At 36.3% G+C, this 18,992-nt stretch overlaps 1 protein-coding gene across 21 annotated transcripts in view; it reads left to right on the plus strand.

The window, feature by feature from the left end:
* Window positions 1-18,992, plus strand: part of FMR1 (FMRP translational regulator 1) — a 50,509-nt gene that overhangs the window by 10,019 nt on the left and 21,498 nt on the right. For 11 of the 21 annotated variants that reach the window (XM_045473003.1, XM_045472984.1, XM_045473000.1 and 8 more), the window contains exons 2-13: window positions 305-357; window positions 3,470-3,563; window positions 6,084-6,155; window positions 6,420-6,568; window positions 7,245-7,338; window positions 7,424-7,540; window positions 9,761-9,931; window positions 10,022-10,100; window positions 13,690-13,799; window positions 14,771-14,905; window positions 15,444-15,506; window positions 17,825-17,911. In XM_045473003.1, the coding sequence (XP_045328959.1) occupies window positions 305-357; window positions 3,470-3,563; window positions 6,084-6,155; window positions 6,420-6,568; window positions 7,245-7,338; window positions 7,424-7,540; window positions 9,761-9,931; window positions 10,022-10,100; window positions 13,690-13,799; window positions 14,771-14,905; window positions 15,444-15,506; window positions 17,825-17,911 (1,224 nt within the window). Of the gene's footprint in view, window positions 1-304; window positions 358-474; window positions 597-3,469; window positions 3,564-6,083; window positions 6,156-6,419; window positions 6,569-7,244; window positions 7,339-7,423; window positions 7,541-9,760; window positions 9,932-10,021; window positions 10,101-13,689; window positions 13,800-14,770; window positions 14,906-15,443; window positions 15,507-17,824; window positions 17,912-18,992 lie in introns of those variants that run through there. The other 10 variants (XM_045473002.1, XM_045472996.1, XM_045472986.1 and 7 more) reach the window with 3 other exon arrangements.

Raw genomic sequence — 18,992 nt, forward strand, 5'->3', positions numbered from 1 at the left:
AGGTACATACTCAATACCTGCATTGTAATTTCCAATTACTTCACTCCTTAGATGCTGACCTCTGGAACAAGCAGTTTTGTTTTCATGTTTTGTTTTAACTAATCCATATTCCTAGGACCTAGCACATAGTAGGTGGCCAACTAATAGATGTGATCCATGAATGAGTCATCCTCACAAACTGAAGCTTTCATTTGAAGCTCCATTTTATTCTTAAACAGAAAATGTTTGGTATCTCTATAAAATTTAACTAAAAACAAATGATCGTTAAGCTTACAAGTTAATGTAACTGGTGTCTTTCTTACAGGCTTTTGTAAAGGACGTTCATGAAGATTCAATAACAGTTGCATTTGAAAACAAGTAAGTGTCTTATTTTAAGGTTCAGGTTCCTTAATATTTCATACTAATTATTCTTTTTGCTCCTCATTTTAAAAAATTTGAGTCTAGTTTGAGTGTTTTTCAGGAATGGATCTTCATGTTACTCACCAGGAAGATCCTGAACAACTCAATATTAAAACCAATGGAATGACTGTTCCTGCTGTTAACCTCAAAGATCCCTTTTGTTTAACCTTGATCCCTGCATCCCAGTCCCCTTGAATGTAAGGAAAGAAACCAGATTCTTCTGTATTAGTAACTTTGAGTTTGAATAGAAATATTTGTGATTGTTACAACATGAAAATGGATTCATGGGTATTGGTAAAATTGATGAGGGTTTTATAATGTTAAATGAAAAATCGATGGTCTAATTGTCTAGTATATGTTATGAGGAATAATCATGTTTACTCATGAACTTATATCTGTTTCATCATGTATTTATAATCAATAATATCAGTGACCAATCTTTTCTGCTAGAAGAGTAAACAGAAATACTTAGGGGCCTAGGAACATTAGCTATACGAAGGTACCTGTGGTATAGATGTTGGCATTTTATAGGAAGAAACAAGTCTCTTGACTGAGTTTTTTTTTTAATACTAATAAAGGGTATTTTCAAAGTAGCCATTCAAGATTCTAAAGTACATATGAACTCTGTAGCCAGAGTGTAGATGTGGTCATGATTTTAGGATTATGTTGAACTCTGAAGAATGGTCCACAATTACAACATTTTGGCTTCTGTGTGCCAAGAGAGTTGATAGCATCTCAAAAGCAGTTTGTAGATCCATAGAGAAAAAGATGAGTGGTTGCTTAGGGCTGGAGGGGATGGGGAGTCCTAACTAAAGGGCATGGGATTACCTTTTTACGTGAAGAAAATATTGTAATATTGACTGGTAATGGTTGCACACACGTGAATATACTGAAAACCGTTGAATTGTACATACACTTAAGTGGATGGATAATTTGGTATGTGAGTTATATCGGTAAATCTGTTAAAATGTAGTATCTGACCCAGACATACTGCAATTTTATCGTTAGCAGATTCTTTGAGCTACCAACAGGACAAAGTAGTAGTAGTCTCAGATGTCTGCAACACATTTAGGGGGACAGGGATAAAAGGATTTAGAATATTGAACCCTATTCTCAGCTCTAGACACTAACCTCAGTCCAGAATATAAATTTGAATAACAGAGTAACTTTTTCTGAAGGCATAGAGCCAAAAGCTCCAGAATTTGCCTCTGCTGCTTCAAGTATCCATGGATTTGCATGGTTATACACTAGACAGCAGCATCACACTTTTAACAGAAGAATCTTTGATAACATGAGAGTAATTTTTTTGTAATTATACTCTTATCTGCTTGCTCCCATCACTAGACAAACACTGTTTCCCATAAAGGAAGAGTTATCTTTATTTGCCACTCTTTTAATTTCTCCTGTAGTCTTTAATCTAAGTGTTAAGCAAACACTCATTTCCTCTCTGCATTCAAGAATGTGTCTGGTTAATGCACTGTCTTATTAGATTAGTTCTCTTTTGTTTTTAATCAGATTTCTATTATAAATCTAAAATTACTCTACATTTGGACCTCCTTATTTTCTTCTATACTATATAGCTGCATAAAAGTTTTTCTTCAAACTATCATTCTGGGGATTTGAAATAAATCACCTGTATTCTTTGTGTTCATGGAATATGTTTGAGATTCACCGCTGGGTTTGAGCACATCACTAGGGTTTGATAGGTCCCTACCAAAGTAGTCTCTGCCCATCCTTGGGTGTTTCCTTTTTGTTTTTCTGTTTAAGAAAAACTAATGTTTTATAGAACTTCAGACTATATCTACTCTTTCTTTCCTTTCAATCATAAAGAAAGTCGTATTGCCATAATACCAGCTTATTTTAGATGTTATGTTTTTACTTTCCATATTTCACGTTTTTGGATAAAGAATTTGAATTTTTATCTCGGTACATTTAGGATTTAAGATAATTCTTCCTTCTTTGGAACCAAGAAAGCTATATTTTGTATTATATGTTTTTGAAAACACACTTAGCAATGAATTTGTGACATGTTAAAAGTCATTAATTTTCAGTATATATAAAAAGGCTTTTCTGAAGTAAAGACAGCGTTTTCTAAAGTGTCATAATTTTCAAATGTGTATAATTCAGAGAAAGGGTTCAGTCTAATATAGACCTAATCAGATTTCCATAAATTCTAACTTAATTACCTACCCTCCTATCTTCTATATGGCTCTTCTTTTTTTTTTTTTTTTTTTAAATTAGCACTTTTCTCAGTAGGATTTTACTAAGAAAGTTTAACAACAAAAAAAACCAGAAATGACTGCAGCAGTTGAATCCCTCCAGTGTTTCTGCAAAGTTTGTCTTTTAATATTTTATATCATTTTGGATATAAAAGAATAACCTGGTGTTTTTCAAAATTGTTCCATATCATCTTAAATTTAAAGACATAGGCAACTTACCAAACTCCTGTAGGCTGTCTTCATCGGGTTTCTGTGGTTTAGCAGACTTTACCAGGCCATGCTGATGCTATCCATGGCAAGAATTGACCACCTCGTGGGATCTAAAACTTAAAGGGGGAAAAGTGAGTTGTGAATTGCTAATGTGCTGACTGCCCCATTTTGCTTGGGAATTAGAGGGCATTTAGGACCAGTTCCTGTGGTCCTTAGAATGTGGTTAAAATTCCTTTGCAAGTAGAAGTATGGTGATGATGTTACTGACACTTACATATACTAACATTTAATTTAAGCATCAAAAGAAATTGCTGTTGTGGCCTTGCATTTAGCACTCTTAGAGGTTGAAATTATTGGAAGAAAGACTTGTTTGGAAAATTGTAATGTTGATCTGTTGTGTTTAGAGGAGTATTCCAAGTAGAACTACGAGGCTGCTGTGCTGCATGCAGACTTTGTTGAAATGTCTCTACGTTGCCATTAGGCCCTACTCAGCAGAATACTGACTATTTTAAAAGCATTTGCTTCTTTACACTAGAAAAACAGAGGTTCACGTTTGGCCAAGAGTTGATGGCAGTGTGGTGGTCATTGTTTCCATTAAACCAGAAAGTGTGTAAAATAATTATGTGTTTGCTTATTTGCAGCTGGCAGCCAGAGAGGCAGATTCCATTCCATGATGTGAGATTCCCACCACCCGTAGGTTATAATAAAGATATAAATGAAAGTGACGAAGTTGAGGTAAGTTTCCCCTGCCTTTGAGGAGTGGGAGCATTTAATTTGCTGGAGCCTTTTGCACCCCTTCTCTTTAACACTGTTTAAAACTACCTTGAAAATTACAGCTGCAATGGACATGTGCTTTTGACAGCCGAGTTGAAACACTATGTGATGCTTAACTGGCTGCTTGAGCAGCATTCGGGGCGCATCTTTAGAAGTCACCACTAATTTCCTTTGCCTGCTAGTACTTCTTTTGCCCCTTCCTTCAATCTCTGAATCTTTATTAAAATAATACATTGTTAGCTGACAACTTTGTCTCCATTTTAAGCAAAATGGATTAGGAAAATTAGTATTACAAAGGAAAAAAAGTCATGCCTTGTAGTAGAGCAGCATTCTAGAATTTAAGTAGCAGCAAATCCTCCCAGTGTATTATTAAAAGCCCATCTATGAGTTTTAGTATAAACACATATAGGGAAAAAATCTTTTCACTGAGCATGCTGTGAACCACGTGTTCATGTGCCATTCATGTCTTTGACTAAAATGTGCTCTGGAGATACACCACGTTAACAAAAACATTGTGTTTATAATTTCTCTAGCCACTGAAAATGCTTTTGGGACTTACAGCACTTGGAGTCTGCTTTATGTTGTAGTTAGTCTGTGTTGTTTCCTTCCTCCCTCTCACACCATCTTAAGCTGCTTCTCTTCGTTCTCTACAATGCCTTGTTAATACTTGCAACTTCGTGAATATTTGTGGTATGAAGGCAGCGGCTAAATAGACATTTATATACAGGTAAGGTAAAGTGTACTAGGTCCTTGAATTCTTATTTCCTGTGCCAGGTACAGGTGGTACACGAAAACTGAAGAGTCTCCTGCCTTTGAGGTTGCATTCTAGTCAGAGTAGCTAATAATTATGGCAGATTAAGTTCTAGAGAAAAAAATTAAGAGGATGGAAGGTGATATGGGGCAGTAATTTTAATTTACAGAATATTCAGGGAAGGTCTCTGGATGTCTAGGCCCGTGTTCTTTTCTCCTTCTAAAGTGGAAATAGAATCAAGTACTATTTATTTACCAAAAATGTACTCAGTACCTACCAGGTATAAGGAGCTGAGCTTGGTTTTGTGAGGTGTCCTAGTAGGAAACACTAACACCATCACTACCTGAGGACCTTTAGCTGTCCACTTCCCCAGGAGATTACAAGCTTCCTGAAGGCTAGGACATTTGGTCTCTCTGTGTCAGAAGTGCTCTAATAAAGTTTAGAGGGACAAAGGAGACTTTTTTTTTTTTCCAACTGAGTCACATGACAGGTGGTGACCAATGAGATACTGTAGCCTCATCGTGTTGCCCAACAGTGATATGTACCTGACTATATTGTATAACCATTAACTTAGGTTGTAAAAAGGACACAAGACCACTGGGTCTTTTGGTGTGTGTATATAAGGAATGCTTGAAATAGTGATGGATTAAGGGAACTTTTCCCCCCAACTTAGTCACATGGCTTGTGGGGACCAATGAGGTGCTGTTCTCAGGATGACCTCACTGCATTATATAACAATTAACTGAGGTTATTCCTCTGGCTAGAGCAGAACTGTGAAGAAGTGATGGGGGCAAAAGAGAAAGGTAGGTTGAGTTAACTTGTCACTGCATTGTGTCACTGTTAAATTCAGTTGCAAAAGGGAGACGAGTTGGAGCCTTGAGTTACTCATTAGCCTTAGGCTCTATACCTCTCCTCACCTGTCCTCTCCTTCCTATCCCCCTTGTCCTCCCTGTTTGTTCCTTCTGCCTCTGAGTATTTGTCTTTCTCTCTTTTCATGTATACTGTGCTGTCTCTTTTCCTGTTAACCTTGATTTGCTAGTGTCATCACCAAAGCTTTCATGCTGCACATTGTAAGTGAACTTTGAGATCACTAGAGAGATAGGTTAGAAGAGCTATCCGGTATGTGAGAGCAGGAAAATGGTATCCAGAGGATTGCCAGCATGGAGTTGTCCAATTTTTGGAGTTGAGGGAGAGGGAGGGGACAGGAGACCAGAGAGTGACCCAGGTTCTGTTTGCTTAGGCCTCAGGAGACATGACTGCCAGGGTGGTATCCTTAGCGGTCAGAGGCCTCACTCATTTAGTGACCATGCAGCCGGCAGCAAGCCAGGGCCAATAACTTCCAATCACTTAGGTACTTATTAGACTAAAACAAAAACAAGTTTGTACATTTTTAGATACGTTTTTGTAGCTCACAAAGTATCCAAGGAAAGCATGCCCAGGTTTATGAACAGCCAGCTTTTCTTGAGTATTCATATGCAGAGAACTGATGATTACTGCCATAGAACAAAGAAAATAGGAAGGCGCTTTGTACAGGGCTTTCCCAGTTAATCAAGTAGTTTCTGATTATGTATCCATGTCTAGATGTAAGGTTGCAGTCTACTTTGAGGCATAAAACATACGGGTTTGAAAGACACCTGGCTCATTTTAATAATTTTTTTCATTGTCTGATAATCTGTAGATTTCTGAATGATGTTAATTATGAAATAATCTATGTTGTAATTTTTGTGTAGGTTTATTCCAGAGCAAATGAAAAAGAGCCTTGCTGTTGGTGGTTAGCTAAAGTGAGGATGATAAAGGGTGAGGTAGGAAAATGCATATTTAAAATTTTTTATACTATTTTCCTTTTCTCAACTCATGTATTCTATTTCAGTGTGGATTTCTATTTTAAAGTAATATGTAACTTGTCATTTCATTAAAATGTTTTCTCCACATGTTCAGTATGTTTCATGTGTGTTAGTTGATCAATTTTTTCCCTCTAGAGAGCTTAAAGATAACTGAATTAGGTATAGCCTATTGTTCTTACTTCAAACATTATGACCAAGCATGACTTTATCTATTTCTCTCAGTTTTATGTAATAGAATATGCAGCATGTGATGCTACATACAATGAAATTGTCACAATCGAACGTCTACGATCAGTTAATCCCAACAAACCTGCCACAAAAGATACTTTTCATAAAATCAAACTGGACGTGCCAGAAGACTTACGACAAATGTAAGTTGGTATGCAAGAAATGCTGAGGACTTACAGGTGATATGCAATTAATTTAAAAGAATATAAAGTTTAAAATAATAGAATTCAAGTTTTAAATTCAGTGAACTTGGGGAAAAAATGGCTTGCATTTGTTTGTAAATTTTTGTGCTTTCCGATTCATATACATTTCCTTCTCGCCTGTAAGTTGGTCAGCAGTTTTTCTTACAGAAAAGAAGCAACCAAACAAAATTGGGTACCCTGCAGCTATCCTCAAAAGTTTTCAACAGTTAACTCAAGAAAATTACTGACTAATCCTACATAACTGAAATAAGAAAGCTTGGCAGAGGAGAGTACCTCCCCTAAATAATGTCACCTTTGGTAATCTAAGACCACAATTAATCTCTTAAGAGCATAACTGGTGTTTTCCTTTCTCTAATCTCAAATGCTTGATTGCGCTGAGTATTACAGAGATGTACAGCAAAGGAACCTTTCTCTTTAATTTCAATTATTGGAGTGGACTAAGTATTTCAGAGATGTACGACAAAGGGACTAAACTTCTAAATGGATATAGCATATTTTGCATGCATTATGTTTACCATGATTTCACAGTTGTACTAGGTGCAAATCTCTGCTTGTATTTATGCCAGTAGTTGCTAATCCTACATCTTAGCTTCACAGTGGATATTTTTATTTCTAGGTGTGCCAAAGAATCGGCACATAAGGACTTTAAAAAGGCAGTTGGTGCCTTTTCTGTAACTTACGATTCAGAGAATTATCAGCTTGTCATTTTGGTGAGTGTTTTTGACTTGGCTATTTTGGTATATTTCATTTGGAGTATTTGCTTTGATAATAATGATATTGATTTATATCCGTTAGTCTATCAATGAAGTCACCTCAAAACGAGCACACATGCTAATTGACATGCACTTTCGGAGTCTGCGCACTAAGCTGTCTCTGATACTGAGGAATGAAGAAGCCAGTAAGCAGCTAGAGGTATGTGGCTTTCCCTAGCGCTGCTTGTAAGGAAGGCTATCTAGAAATGATAACTGTGGAGTCATAAAACTTGAATATGCGCAGGTTGTCCTTTATTTACTGTTTCTTAGCAATTCCCTATATTTTATATTTGGAAAAATTAAATTCTACAAAGCCTAAGCATACTAAAGTTTTTCATGCCTGAGGCTTCAGAGTTAAGTAGCCGTTGATGTATATTAAGGAACTTCTGGTCAACTCACTTTGTCTAGAAGTTCATCAAAGCTGCTAATAAAATGAGGCAATGCTTCTTCCATATAACATGTTATCATATAAGTACTAGAGAGTATTTAAATATCTAACATATTCCTTTCATTATGTATGTTTATCTCTGTTTAAAAGGGTATAGAGCTTCTTCATTCTAATTGGTTGTCACTCTTTAAAACTCCTGTCTTCAGATTCCTGCCAGAGGCTATTTCCCTAACTTACTATTGCGTCTCTTCAGGTGCATTTTATCTACTTTTATTAATCCTCCAGTAATTTCCATCACCATACATTTATTTTCATTGATAACTGTCTAGTATTTCCATTCATTACCATAGAAACTAAATGGATTTTAATGTCCCAATTCGAGGTATTGTCAGATTCCAGAGTTGCTCATCATTATTCATTTCATTAGAGGGAAAACACCATGCAGTTAAAACAATAAAGAAAAAGAGTTCCAAATTGCATTTTAAGAGAGAAGGTAGTTAAGGCTGTATTCTTGTAAATAGCCTGTGAAACTTGCCACCTTCCCACTTGATGTGTGATTGCTGAACTCTTACAGGAGAGGAGACATTCCTGTCTCCTCTTGCTACTTTGTTGTCCTTACGGCCATGGAGGTCTGTTTAATTGGTTTTTACTCTCATTCTTTATTAATGTCCCTGTGTTCACCCATTTGTGGTTTCTTTAGCAATTCTCTCATAACTTTTAGGCAAGAAAAGCCTCCTTATTTTCATTGTGAGTATTATGGAAAACATACTCCTGCCTCTTCTTAAACATCTAATTCTTCTTAAATGATCTGTTACGATACCTTTGGCTTACCATTTATCAGAAAATTATCAGTGAAAAGAATGAACCAGGTGAATGAACCAGGACTCAGAAACAAGACTTCTTGAAAAGCCCTAGGAATATTTGCTACATTTTGTTACTTTAATCTACAAAATGGATATTATACTTTTAAAATTGTTTACAGTAGTTACACTCATACATTCAAGTTAGCAGGTACGTTGAATCCTGAGAAATTCGTGTGCATGCCTATCTTTCCTCACTACTAATATTAAAGAGATCCACATATTCAGATACGAAATTTCCATTTTTCAACATGAGCCACTAATATGTTTGGTTTTCATTAATGGCATGCTAGAACTAAACATTAAATTTTGATAATGCTGTTTAAAGAGAGCAATTATCCACAAGTTTGGGGTCTCCGTGTAACTAAGTTCAGTCATGACTGAAGATTTGAAAGAATTCATCATACTTGTGGATCCAGATCACAAGGTCTTACAGACTCTGATCTCTTTTTAGGTTGCACGTGCATATTGCAAGATAAGTTGTAAATCTTTGACATTCTACAATCATTTGATGCAATTTTTTATGATTCTTTTCCTCAGGTTGGGGAGGTGGGGGTAGGAGAGTATTGTTTTAATGTCATCGCTTCATCAGAGGGATATCTAGACCACAGTATTTAATGATAAGTTACAGAAATGGTGCAGTTTCCAGGGAAAAAAAGAACAAAAAAATATGTATATGTACTGATATCCTTCAATAAAAATGAAGTGAATACAATTTTCTGAAAATATGTTAAAACATCTTTTTTTACTTAAATAACATTGAGTCTGTCAGATCCAGTGAGCTGGTTTTTATTTGGGAACATTTGATCTGCTTCTTAAGTATAACATGGTTGATGTCATTGGTTAACTAAGGCAGCCCTGCAAAAGGTTTTCAAAAGTTACCTTGGAAACTTGTCAACAAGCCCTTTGCTATTAACAAAAATCTCTCAGATGGCATTGACCTTCAGTAACCCAAAAAGTATTTATGCTGTTGCGGGGAGGGTGGGGTGGTTCTCAAACCTTGAAAGTTTACAACTGAAAGTAATTTATAGGCCCCTGATACGTAGAGTCAAGATAATTTACATGGCTGACCTAAATACAGTTGTCTTAATAGTTGATAAAGCATATTAATCAAATGTGCATTTCTCTTCAGAGTTCAAGGCAACTTGCCTCGAGGTTTCATGAGCAGTTTATCGTACGAGAAGATTTGATGGGTCTGGCTATTGGTACTCATGGTGCTAATATTCAGCAAGCTAGAAAGGTACCCGGGGTCACTGCTATCGATTTAGATGAAGATACCTGCACATTTCACATTTATGGAGAGGTAAAATTTTACTAAGTAGCTTTTTTCTAAAATAAACAATATTTCATGTGGCTCATCTTTTGTCTTAAATCTGTTCCCCTTTGCTGTTAGGATCAGGATGCAGTGAAAAAGGCTAGAAGCTTTCTGGAATTTGCTGAAGATGTAATACAGGTTCCAAGGAACTTAGTTGGTGAGTCAGAAATTACGTTGACATACACTACAAAAGCAACAGTTAAACGATTTAGTTATACCGATAGAATTTCATGTTCACCCACTTGGAGAGTCATTTAATTGAAGCTGTATCTTTGAAGTATGATCTGTTGTTACAGTGTACAGAAAATATTTGATAAATATGCTCAAAACTGAGAAGGTGTGCAAAAGATACTGCTTTGCTAGTTCAAACCTACTAGTGCCTGGAAGGATAAATTTTGCACAGCCTCTTCAGTGTGTATCTTCTATATCTTAAAATTAAATATATTTCCTTAAAACAAATGATATTTGAGGACTTTACAAGTTGGAGGAGATTGGTATTTGATCTCTGATGGGCTATGAAATGATGGCATTCTTAATTATCTCTGAGTTGAAGATCTGAATGTAGGTTACTTAAATCTAGTAAGTTGCAAAGCTAAAAGTAACTCCGAAGGTCTCCGGGGCTTTTTGCAACATTAACACTAATTCTCCATTTTGAGTTTGAGTGCTATTGTTTGATTACTATGACCATCACAAGTACCAGCAAATACCAGAAACTCTTCACCAGTGCTCTCAAATGCTGCAGATGTCTTTAGCAGAACATAATCAAAATAAGGTGCAGTTTTTATCAAGAGCACTACCTACGTTTTTAATTTATACATAAAATTGGGACATACTGCCTATACATTTTTTATTTCCTGAACTTGATATCACAACCGATTATAAAAAGTAATGCCAGGTCTTTGGAAAGTTTAAAAAAGAAGAAAATAAGGATTTCCTATGCATTTTGTTCTCATAGTTTCAGTCCTGCTTAGCCTGCTTTTATTTTTTGTCAGCATAGAATTATAAACATCTTCCTATGCCATTAAAAACACTGGGAATAATATTCTTCTCCTGAAGAAAATTTGTTAAAGGATCAAGACTGGTAAAATTAATGCAGAATTATTAATTCAACTGTGTTGGACACACAGCTAAAGAATGTGATGTTATCGAGATAACTTGGACACCAGTTTTACGGATAGCACTGTCCTGATTTCCTAAGAATAAGTAGGGTTTTTAATGATACTTCTTTTCCTTTTGTTTACAATTTTTCAAGCAATTGCATACATTTTGTAATTAGAAAAGTTCTCTTAAATTTAGGAATTCTTATAAAATATAGCCAATAGACTGCTTTTTCAATAATTACCAAACAAAAACTTCGGTGTCAGATTCATTGAAGTGCATTTGAGGAATGGCATGATGCCTGTAGGGGAAAGTTCTCGGGTGTTGGATTTAGATTTCGGTCCCTCCTTCACTTTTTGGTACCTATTTAACCTTATAACTAATTCAGCCCCCTTGACTCTTATTTTCCTTACCTCTAAAAATGTCATAATAGTGTCCACCTCACAGAATTGCTTTGATAACTAAACAGGAAGTTGTAGGAAGAAAGCTAGAGATAGATATACATTACCTTATAAGGTCTGCACGTAGTAGGGAACTCTGTAAATATTACCTCTCATTGAGAACAATTCCATCCAGTTCAGTAGAGCAGAATTGTAGTAAGCTGTCAGTTGGTATTTGGAAATAACTGTGTGATGCAGAATTGCATTATCTGCTATTAAAAGTAGGTTCTACCTGTGGTCTCACCTAAAGAGAAGAGGGTCCCAGAACTGACCTTTCAACAGAAAGCAAGCCTGCTGAAGTATGATCAGCCTGGGTTTTGTTTAGTTTCTAGTGAGTACAATAAGACAGTTCTGTTTTAGAGATTGTCTACTACAATACTGGGAATGTTGAGAGTTTTCAGAAAGCATTTTTGTAAAAGATTTGGCAAGGCAGATCTTTAGGGAGATGTCTAATTAGTATTGAATGAGTTTTCTTGGAGTCACACTGTATATGGTTTATGATCTCTATTTTTCACAAACTCTAGTATGTACACAGATTGTCAATTCTTTTCTGAAAATTTGCTTGTTTTTCACCCCACTTTGACAGTGAATTCGTTTAATTATTTTGTTAGCTATAGTTAACACACAATACTCAGGATGGTTAAGATATTAATAGCAACATGTGACAAACTCATTTTTCTTTCCTAACTCGTTTAGATATTTATTAAAATCAGCATTCATTCACGAAAATCCAAATTTTCTAGATTAAAAATGAACTGTGGGATGACTCCATACAACTTCTCTCTCCCCCCACCCACCTCTTTCATTTGAAGAGAAGAGAAGCAGAAATAATTGATGAAAGGACCTACCTATGTCAGGAATCCTGATTTAGTGTCAGTTTTGTTCCCTGACCACTGACCAGTCAAAAGAGGTTATGAGGGTGAGTGAGGCTGCAAGATACGGCTAGAGGGCCAAGGTTATGCTGATTAGATGAACCACAAGATCCTATTGTGAGGCCTTTTCCCTAGGTTCTGATATCTAGGATTAACTCCAAGCAAATTTGGGCTTCCAGTTTTTCCCCTATTCCTGCCTTTGCTGAGGTGGTAGAGCAAGCACATGATGGAGCTGGCCAGTGGAGGGGTGCCTTAGGTGCCTCGGGAGGGCTGGCTCTTAGAATCCCAGGTAATTCACATGTCAAATTCTAAGACCAGTACTTCTTCCATTTGTAGTGTCTTGCTTTACACTAATGCATGCTGATGGCTATGAAAGCAGTTGTTTCCCGGTTAAGGCTATGATTGATTCAGTTTTACAAAATGAGGGGAAGAGTGCCTGTTAATTACTGATATTTGACGTCTTTGGAGTTTTAACAGATGTTTTAATCTCAAACTGGCTTAAGTTTTCTCATTGTGATTTTGAGTTTACTTAAAGTGTGACTTCCTAATCTTTCATTCTGTGACTAATAAAAGATTAAGAAATTGTACCTCACCTTTTAATATACTGATAAAATCTATGAGCGATGCACAGAAGTAATATCATGTTAACACATTGGCCTCAAGAATGTGCACTTCTTTTAGGTGTTTGTATAGCTGCTTAAATCACTTTGAGACTTGGAGTATCTTTTATAAATGTGCCATATGAAATTCTAAAAATATTTACCATGGGCAGAAAAGCAGATTTAAATCAGGTACAGATAGAACTGAAATTGTTGAATGAATAAGCAAATGTATTTTCTAGTATGTGTCCTTCCCCTTAATTCCTTTCACAGAATTTTGCAGAGTGATACATGCCACTGTAGCAAGTTTCAAGTATACCCTTTTATGCAAAATAAGACCCTATCTTTGAACTTCCTTAAAGATTCAAAATTACCCCATCAGTTCATGAGATGTAAATACCTCTGACACTTTACCAAAATAGTTTAAACAGTGACAAGTTAACGAAACAAACCAGTTGAACTCTTTCTGAAAAGAGTTTCTGTTTTGGTTCGGTTTTGAAATCTTACACTTTTTTAAGTTTATTTATTTAGAGAGAGCCGACATGGGGCTTGGACCCACGAGCCGGGAGATCGTGACCTGAACCGAAATCCAGAGTTGGATGTTCAACTGACTGAGCCACCCAGGCGCCCTGAAATCTTACAGTTTTATATATAATGTGATAGTTTACAGTGGAGAGTGCTTACTGGTTTGAGATCGATTGTAAAACCAAACATGAATTATTCACTTCTTCACTTAGGCAAAGTAATAGGAAAAAATGGAAAACTGATTCAGGAAATTGTGGACAAGTCAGGAGTCGTGAGGGTGAGAATTGAGGCTGAAAATGAGAAAAGTGTTCCCCAAGAAGAGGTATGTTGTAGTGCATGTGTTTCTAGTCTGTCTGATAAAAGGTTTCTTTTTAAGTGCATTTACTTTGAGAGAGAGAGAGAATGAGCAGGGGAGGGGTAGAGAGAGAGTGAGAGTGAGAGAGAGAATCCCAAGCAGGCTTCTCGCTGTCAGTACGGAGATCGACTCGGGGACTCGATCTCACAAACCACAAGACTATGACCTGAGCCAAAAGCAGGATGCTTAACCGACTGAGCCACCTAGGAGTGCTGTCTGATAAAAGTTTCTTAATGTTTTATTCAACATATAAATTTGAGGCCTCTGTAATATGCACATACTGGGAATGTAAGAATTCTGACAATTAACCATGCCAGTCATTGTCATAGTTGGACAGTGACTTGGGACTAGTTACTTGAATCCCTTGAAATCTTCTTAATCTTTAAAATGGATGGTCATAAAATATGAAAAAAAAAAAAGAATATGAGGCACTTTTCAAATATTACTTAATGTTGCCGACAGAGACCAAGCTGGGTCACTGGTTAGGTTTTCTGGCTTTCATCCTTTGGCTTTTTGAGTTTGTGTGTATGTGTGTTTATTTTGTGTGCTTTAAATTTTTATCTGGGCGTAGCATCTCTTCCCAGTCTTTAAATGTTATAATCCTCACTTTTATCTTCATGAATATATGCTTTTTGGTAAAAGTACTTGTGTGGGTTGGGGGAGGCAAGGACATACTCTTCTGTGCAACAGTACTGTTTGAAATCCCCCCCAGATTGCCATAATTTTCACATATTGTCGAATCTTCTTTTGTGAAAGGTTCTTTTAGCTGATGCTAAATCTTTTGGGTGTTTTACTGCATAATACTTGCATTCTGTAATTTTTTCTGCCAAAAATGTTTATGATAATTTATATTTGTAAAACATGGTCATTGATACAAAAATGGAGCTAAATACAGTCTTTTAAATTGGTCATTTTTTCCTTTTGTGTTTTTTACCAAGGAAATTATGCCACCAAATTCCCTACCTTCCAGTAACTCAAGGGTTGGACCTACTCCCTCAGAAGAAAAAAAACATATAGATATAAAGGAAAACAGCACTCATTTTTCTCAACCTAACAGTACAAAAGTCCAGAGGGTAAGAAATAATTATCACTTTGAATTATACTCAAAGTAATTTCTTTGACCCAGATGTCACAATTGGTGTTTTAGGTGTTTTCTCTGGTTAGGCTTATAAGGCTACGCCTGTTTTTTTTTTGTTTTCTGTTTTTTGTTTTTTGTTTTGTTTTTGAAATCCGATTGCCAGCTTATATGAGAGATTACAAACCAAAGTGTTACCTACTTCTCAGTTTATTCACAGTGACAAATGTGATGCTATAAACATAAAATATGGGGTTACATTTAGTGATCACATTTTTCTTTTGAGGGTGGTCTTTCATTATTTCATGCTGTATCTCTTGAGATTTTACAGGTTGTGGTAGCTCAAAATGTACCTTCTGTTAGATGCATTAGTTACTACTTAGAGCCATATTTTAGAAACTGGTTTTCAATATTTGAACTGACCTAACTGTTTAGAAATGGGTTTAGAAGTCCTACAGTGAAAGTCCTGCGTTCAGGCTTCTGTGTATCATTTGTTATAGTTAATGACATCACTTGCATTCCTTATACTGCTTTAGGTGTTAGTGGTTTCATCAATTGTAGCAGGGGAATCCCAGAAACCTGAACTCAAGGCTTGGCAGGTAGGAAAACATTCCTTGAAAAATACATTTTAATTTTATATTTCAATGTTTATGCCCCTTGTTAAGAGAGACTACAAATGATCATCAGGGTTGGGGGATGGTGGAAGAGTGTTTGGGGGTATGTTCATCCATTGCCCTGGGGTGAGAGCTCCAATTCCTTCCTGTTGCTTGTAAGGCCTTGCTTTGACGCCCACCTGTCCACTGTCACCTCTGATCGTTCCTCCCTTTTGCCCTCCAGAGCGGCTTGGGCCATACTGAAGTAGAGTTCTCTGAACACTGTTCTCTCTCTCTATGCACTTGTTTCCTCTGCCAGAGCGCTCTTTCCCCTTCCAACTCGCCACCTTGCTTTGACCTTTTTCCTTGTGCAGCTTTCTTTCGTGTACTTGCCACAGGTCCCCTCCCTCCAGAGCCTTGCCCCCTTCTGTGTTCCAGTGTGCTCATCCCTCTCGCAGCGCATACTACATAGACATTGACTGGTGAATCTCTTTGGCCACATCATGAGTTCCTTGAGGACAGGGCTCCCTAAGTGGCCAGAGAGACCTGTTTATGGGGAAAATGTTATGACTTACCAGAGATTAAAAGCAAAAATGCCATTTTATAAAGGGACATATAACCACAAGTGGATCGGATATTCCTCTCTGCTGGGGAGCCCAGTTCTTATGCCAGTCAGGGAGTCCCTTTCTCCGGGTGTCTATATTGAAGGCCACCATTGTGCTCTTGCCCATCTTTGTTTTAATTTACTATTCTGGTCCACTAGTGATGTGCTCAAATTAGAGTGGCACTTGGGTACAACAGTTTGGACATGGGGAAAAGGGAAAACATTGTAAAATTATTTGCTGCAAAGTTGATCAGACTAAATCTGTGACATAAGGTTTTAAGGTTTATTTTGGTCATACATGATCCAGAGGGAAGAGTGTAGCATTTCATTATATGACAATTTGGAAAATAATAAGATTTAACTGCTTCTGTAACGACATCAGTTGGGGAAAAAAACAGTCAAAAGTGTTTTTGAGGAAAGGAGATCTGATTCATAGTCCTGATTATTTCAGTAGTCTATGTGTTACTCAATGCAAACAAAAACCCATATGAAGCCCATGGGTCTTCTGTGGCACCTGACTCTTAGGTGATCATTGCTACTAGGAAGCGGTGCCTTGCCTACCAAATGAAGGTCATTCTACAAGCAGTATTTCCTAATTGTTCAGTTTTGTTCCCCGTCAACAGCCAGGTTCATGTGGAAGGGAAAAGAAAAAAACCTGTTCCAGCCTCACATACATTTAAGATGCTGTCTACTGAGCAGGCAAGCAAAAGCAGTCACACCTATCAAATGAATGCTCTTTTTCAAAGAGTGATACTTACTAAAGAGACAGCGTCTTGGCTTTTCATACTTAGAAACTTTGCCTAGAAAATTATATCCTCGTCAAAGCCACCGTATGGTTTACTATAGTCATGTGTGAATATCAGCAATCATATGTATTTCGTCAGTAATAAAATGAAGTATCGTCAAACTTTGAATGTGATAATTGCCAGGTATTAGTTTGCACGACACCTATAACTTGTGACTAGAAAAAATTTTTTTCTCATTTGTACTGATGGGCTAGAAGTATAAAATTTTAATATACTCCTTTTTAAAAACATATCTCTATATGAAAATAGTACCATTGAGAAAAGATCAAATTTTCCATATGATTCTACCTTTTACTATTTTTAGAGTACAGTATTAAAATGTATTGAAATGCTAAATTTTGTGCTCATCAATCTGCCTCTGCCCCTCCCCATCCCGCACAGAATAATTAGTTCCTTTTAATTTATTCTAATTCTTTTTGTTTGTGTTTTGTTTGTACTCTTGACTTGGTTAGCAAAATTGATTTAGTTTTTACTTCTGTGCCCTAGTATTTAACTTAGAATTTCTCTTTAAAGAATTTGATCTAGATAAAACCTGTAGTATGTTAATTATTTTATTTTATTTTATTTTATTTTATTTTATTTTATTTTAAAGTATTTGTTTTGTTTATGCATCTTCTGTCAGAGCTTGTATACTTTGGAATTACATAATTTGTGATTTTGCCAACATTTAATAGTAGTCTTTAAAACACAATAATCTGTTGCACTCAAGAGGTTGCCATATTGATTTATCATTACAGCAGATGTGTAAAATGTACCAACTACTTTTGTTTCTAGATGTTGCTTTATATTTTCAACAAACATTTGCGTGCCTACTGTTTGTCAGGCCCTGTGCTAGGAATTTAGTCATTATTTGCATTTTTTCAGATTAATCCATTATTAATATTATAGGATCATTGTTGCCATTTATTTTTCAGGGTATGGTACCATTTGTTTTTGTGGGAACAAAGGACAGCATTGCTAATGCCACTGTTCTTCTGGATTATCACCTGAACTATTTAAAGGTGAGAACAAGAAGAATTTTAACTTGTGATCCTTTTGTGCTAACATATAAAAACTCCACAGTCTATCTTTCATCAGTGAAGGTTCATTCTAGCCTGTACATTACGATGAATGACCTGTAAAAGGTAATAGAGAAAATACTCACTTTGTTTTGCTTATTATATTATATTCTTTCTGAAAACAAAAATCAGTTTTCTGTCATCATAAATCTAAGGACCGGTATCCCAGTTCTCAGTGAATTCCCTTATTTCCCATTATTCTTCTGTTTAACCCTTACACTCAATTTAGATACTCCTGTACATAGCCTTTTCATTCAGTTGATCCTTTCTAGCCTTTGTGACTTTTTTCCAGGCCAAATTTTGTGTCTGTAACACTTGGCTTTGTTTGTCCCTTTTATGTCATTTATCAAGGAAATCCCAGTGTTTTATGAAGTCCTATGTTTAAACGTTTACCCCTTGCATTTTTCTCTATGCTCCGTTATACAGAATGTAAACAATTTGTGTCTTGTAGATGCTCGTTGTAGTTAGTGTTTGTACAATTATGCCTCCTAGATTGCCAACTGGAAATCAGGAAGTAGGAGGCCACAAGGTATAGTGGAAAGAGCACTTTAATTGGCAGTGTAGTGATTTGCTTCTAGTCTGTCTTCTGCCATGAACTAGCTTATGTGACTTTAGGCAAGTCACTTCTCCCTATACCTGATGGTTTTTAAAATTTCTTTTGGCCTGAATGTTCTATAGTTCAATGAAATGGAGTCTTACCCATGTCACTGTTCTAATTTCTTCTTTATATCCATATACATCAAAATTACAAGTGACTGATACTAAATAGTATTTTAAAAATAATCTAACTTCCTATTTTATTTATGATGCTATCTTAACATTTTTGCTGATTTCTTGAAAGAAAGAAACAGTTTTGACTTGGATGCAAATAAGGAAGGAAAAAGTGCAATAGCTAGGCATTGCATTCCTCCTTCTGGTGGTCAGTTACTAATTGAAAATGGGAAGGTTTCATCCAGCAAGGTTTGCATGGGTAGGGTACCCCGTTGGTTTGCTTCTTTGTTTTTGTTTTAAAGTGTGTTTTATT

Source organism: Leopardus geoffroyi, chromosome X (assembly GCF_018350155.1).
Source record: "Leopardus geoffroyi isolate Oge1 chromosome X, O.geoffroyi_Oge1_pat1.0, whole genome shotgun sequence".
Lineage (NCBI taxonomy): Eukaryota > Metazoa > Chordata > Mammalia > Carnivora > Felidae > Leopardus > Leopardus geoffroyi.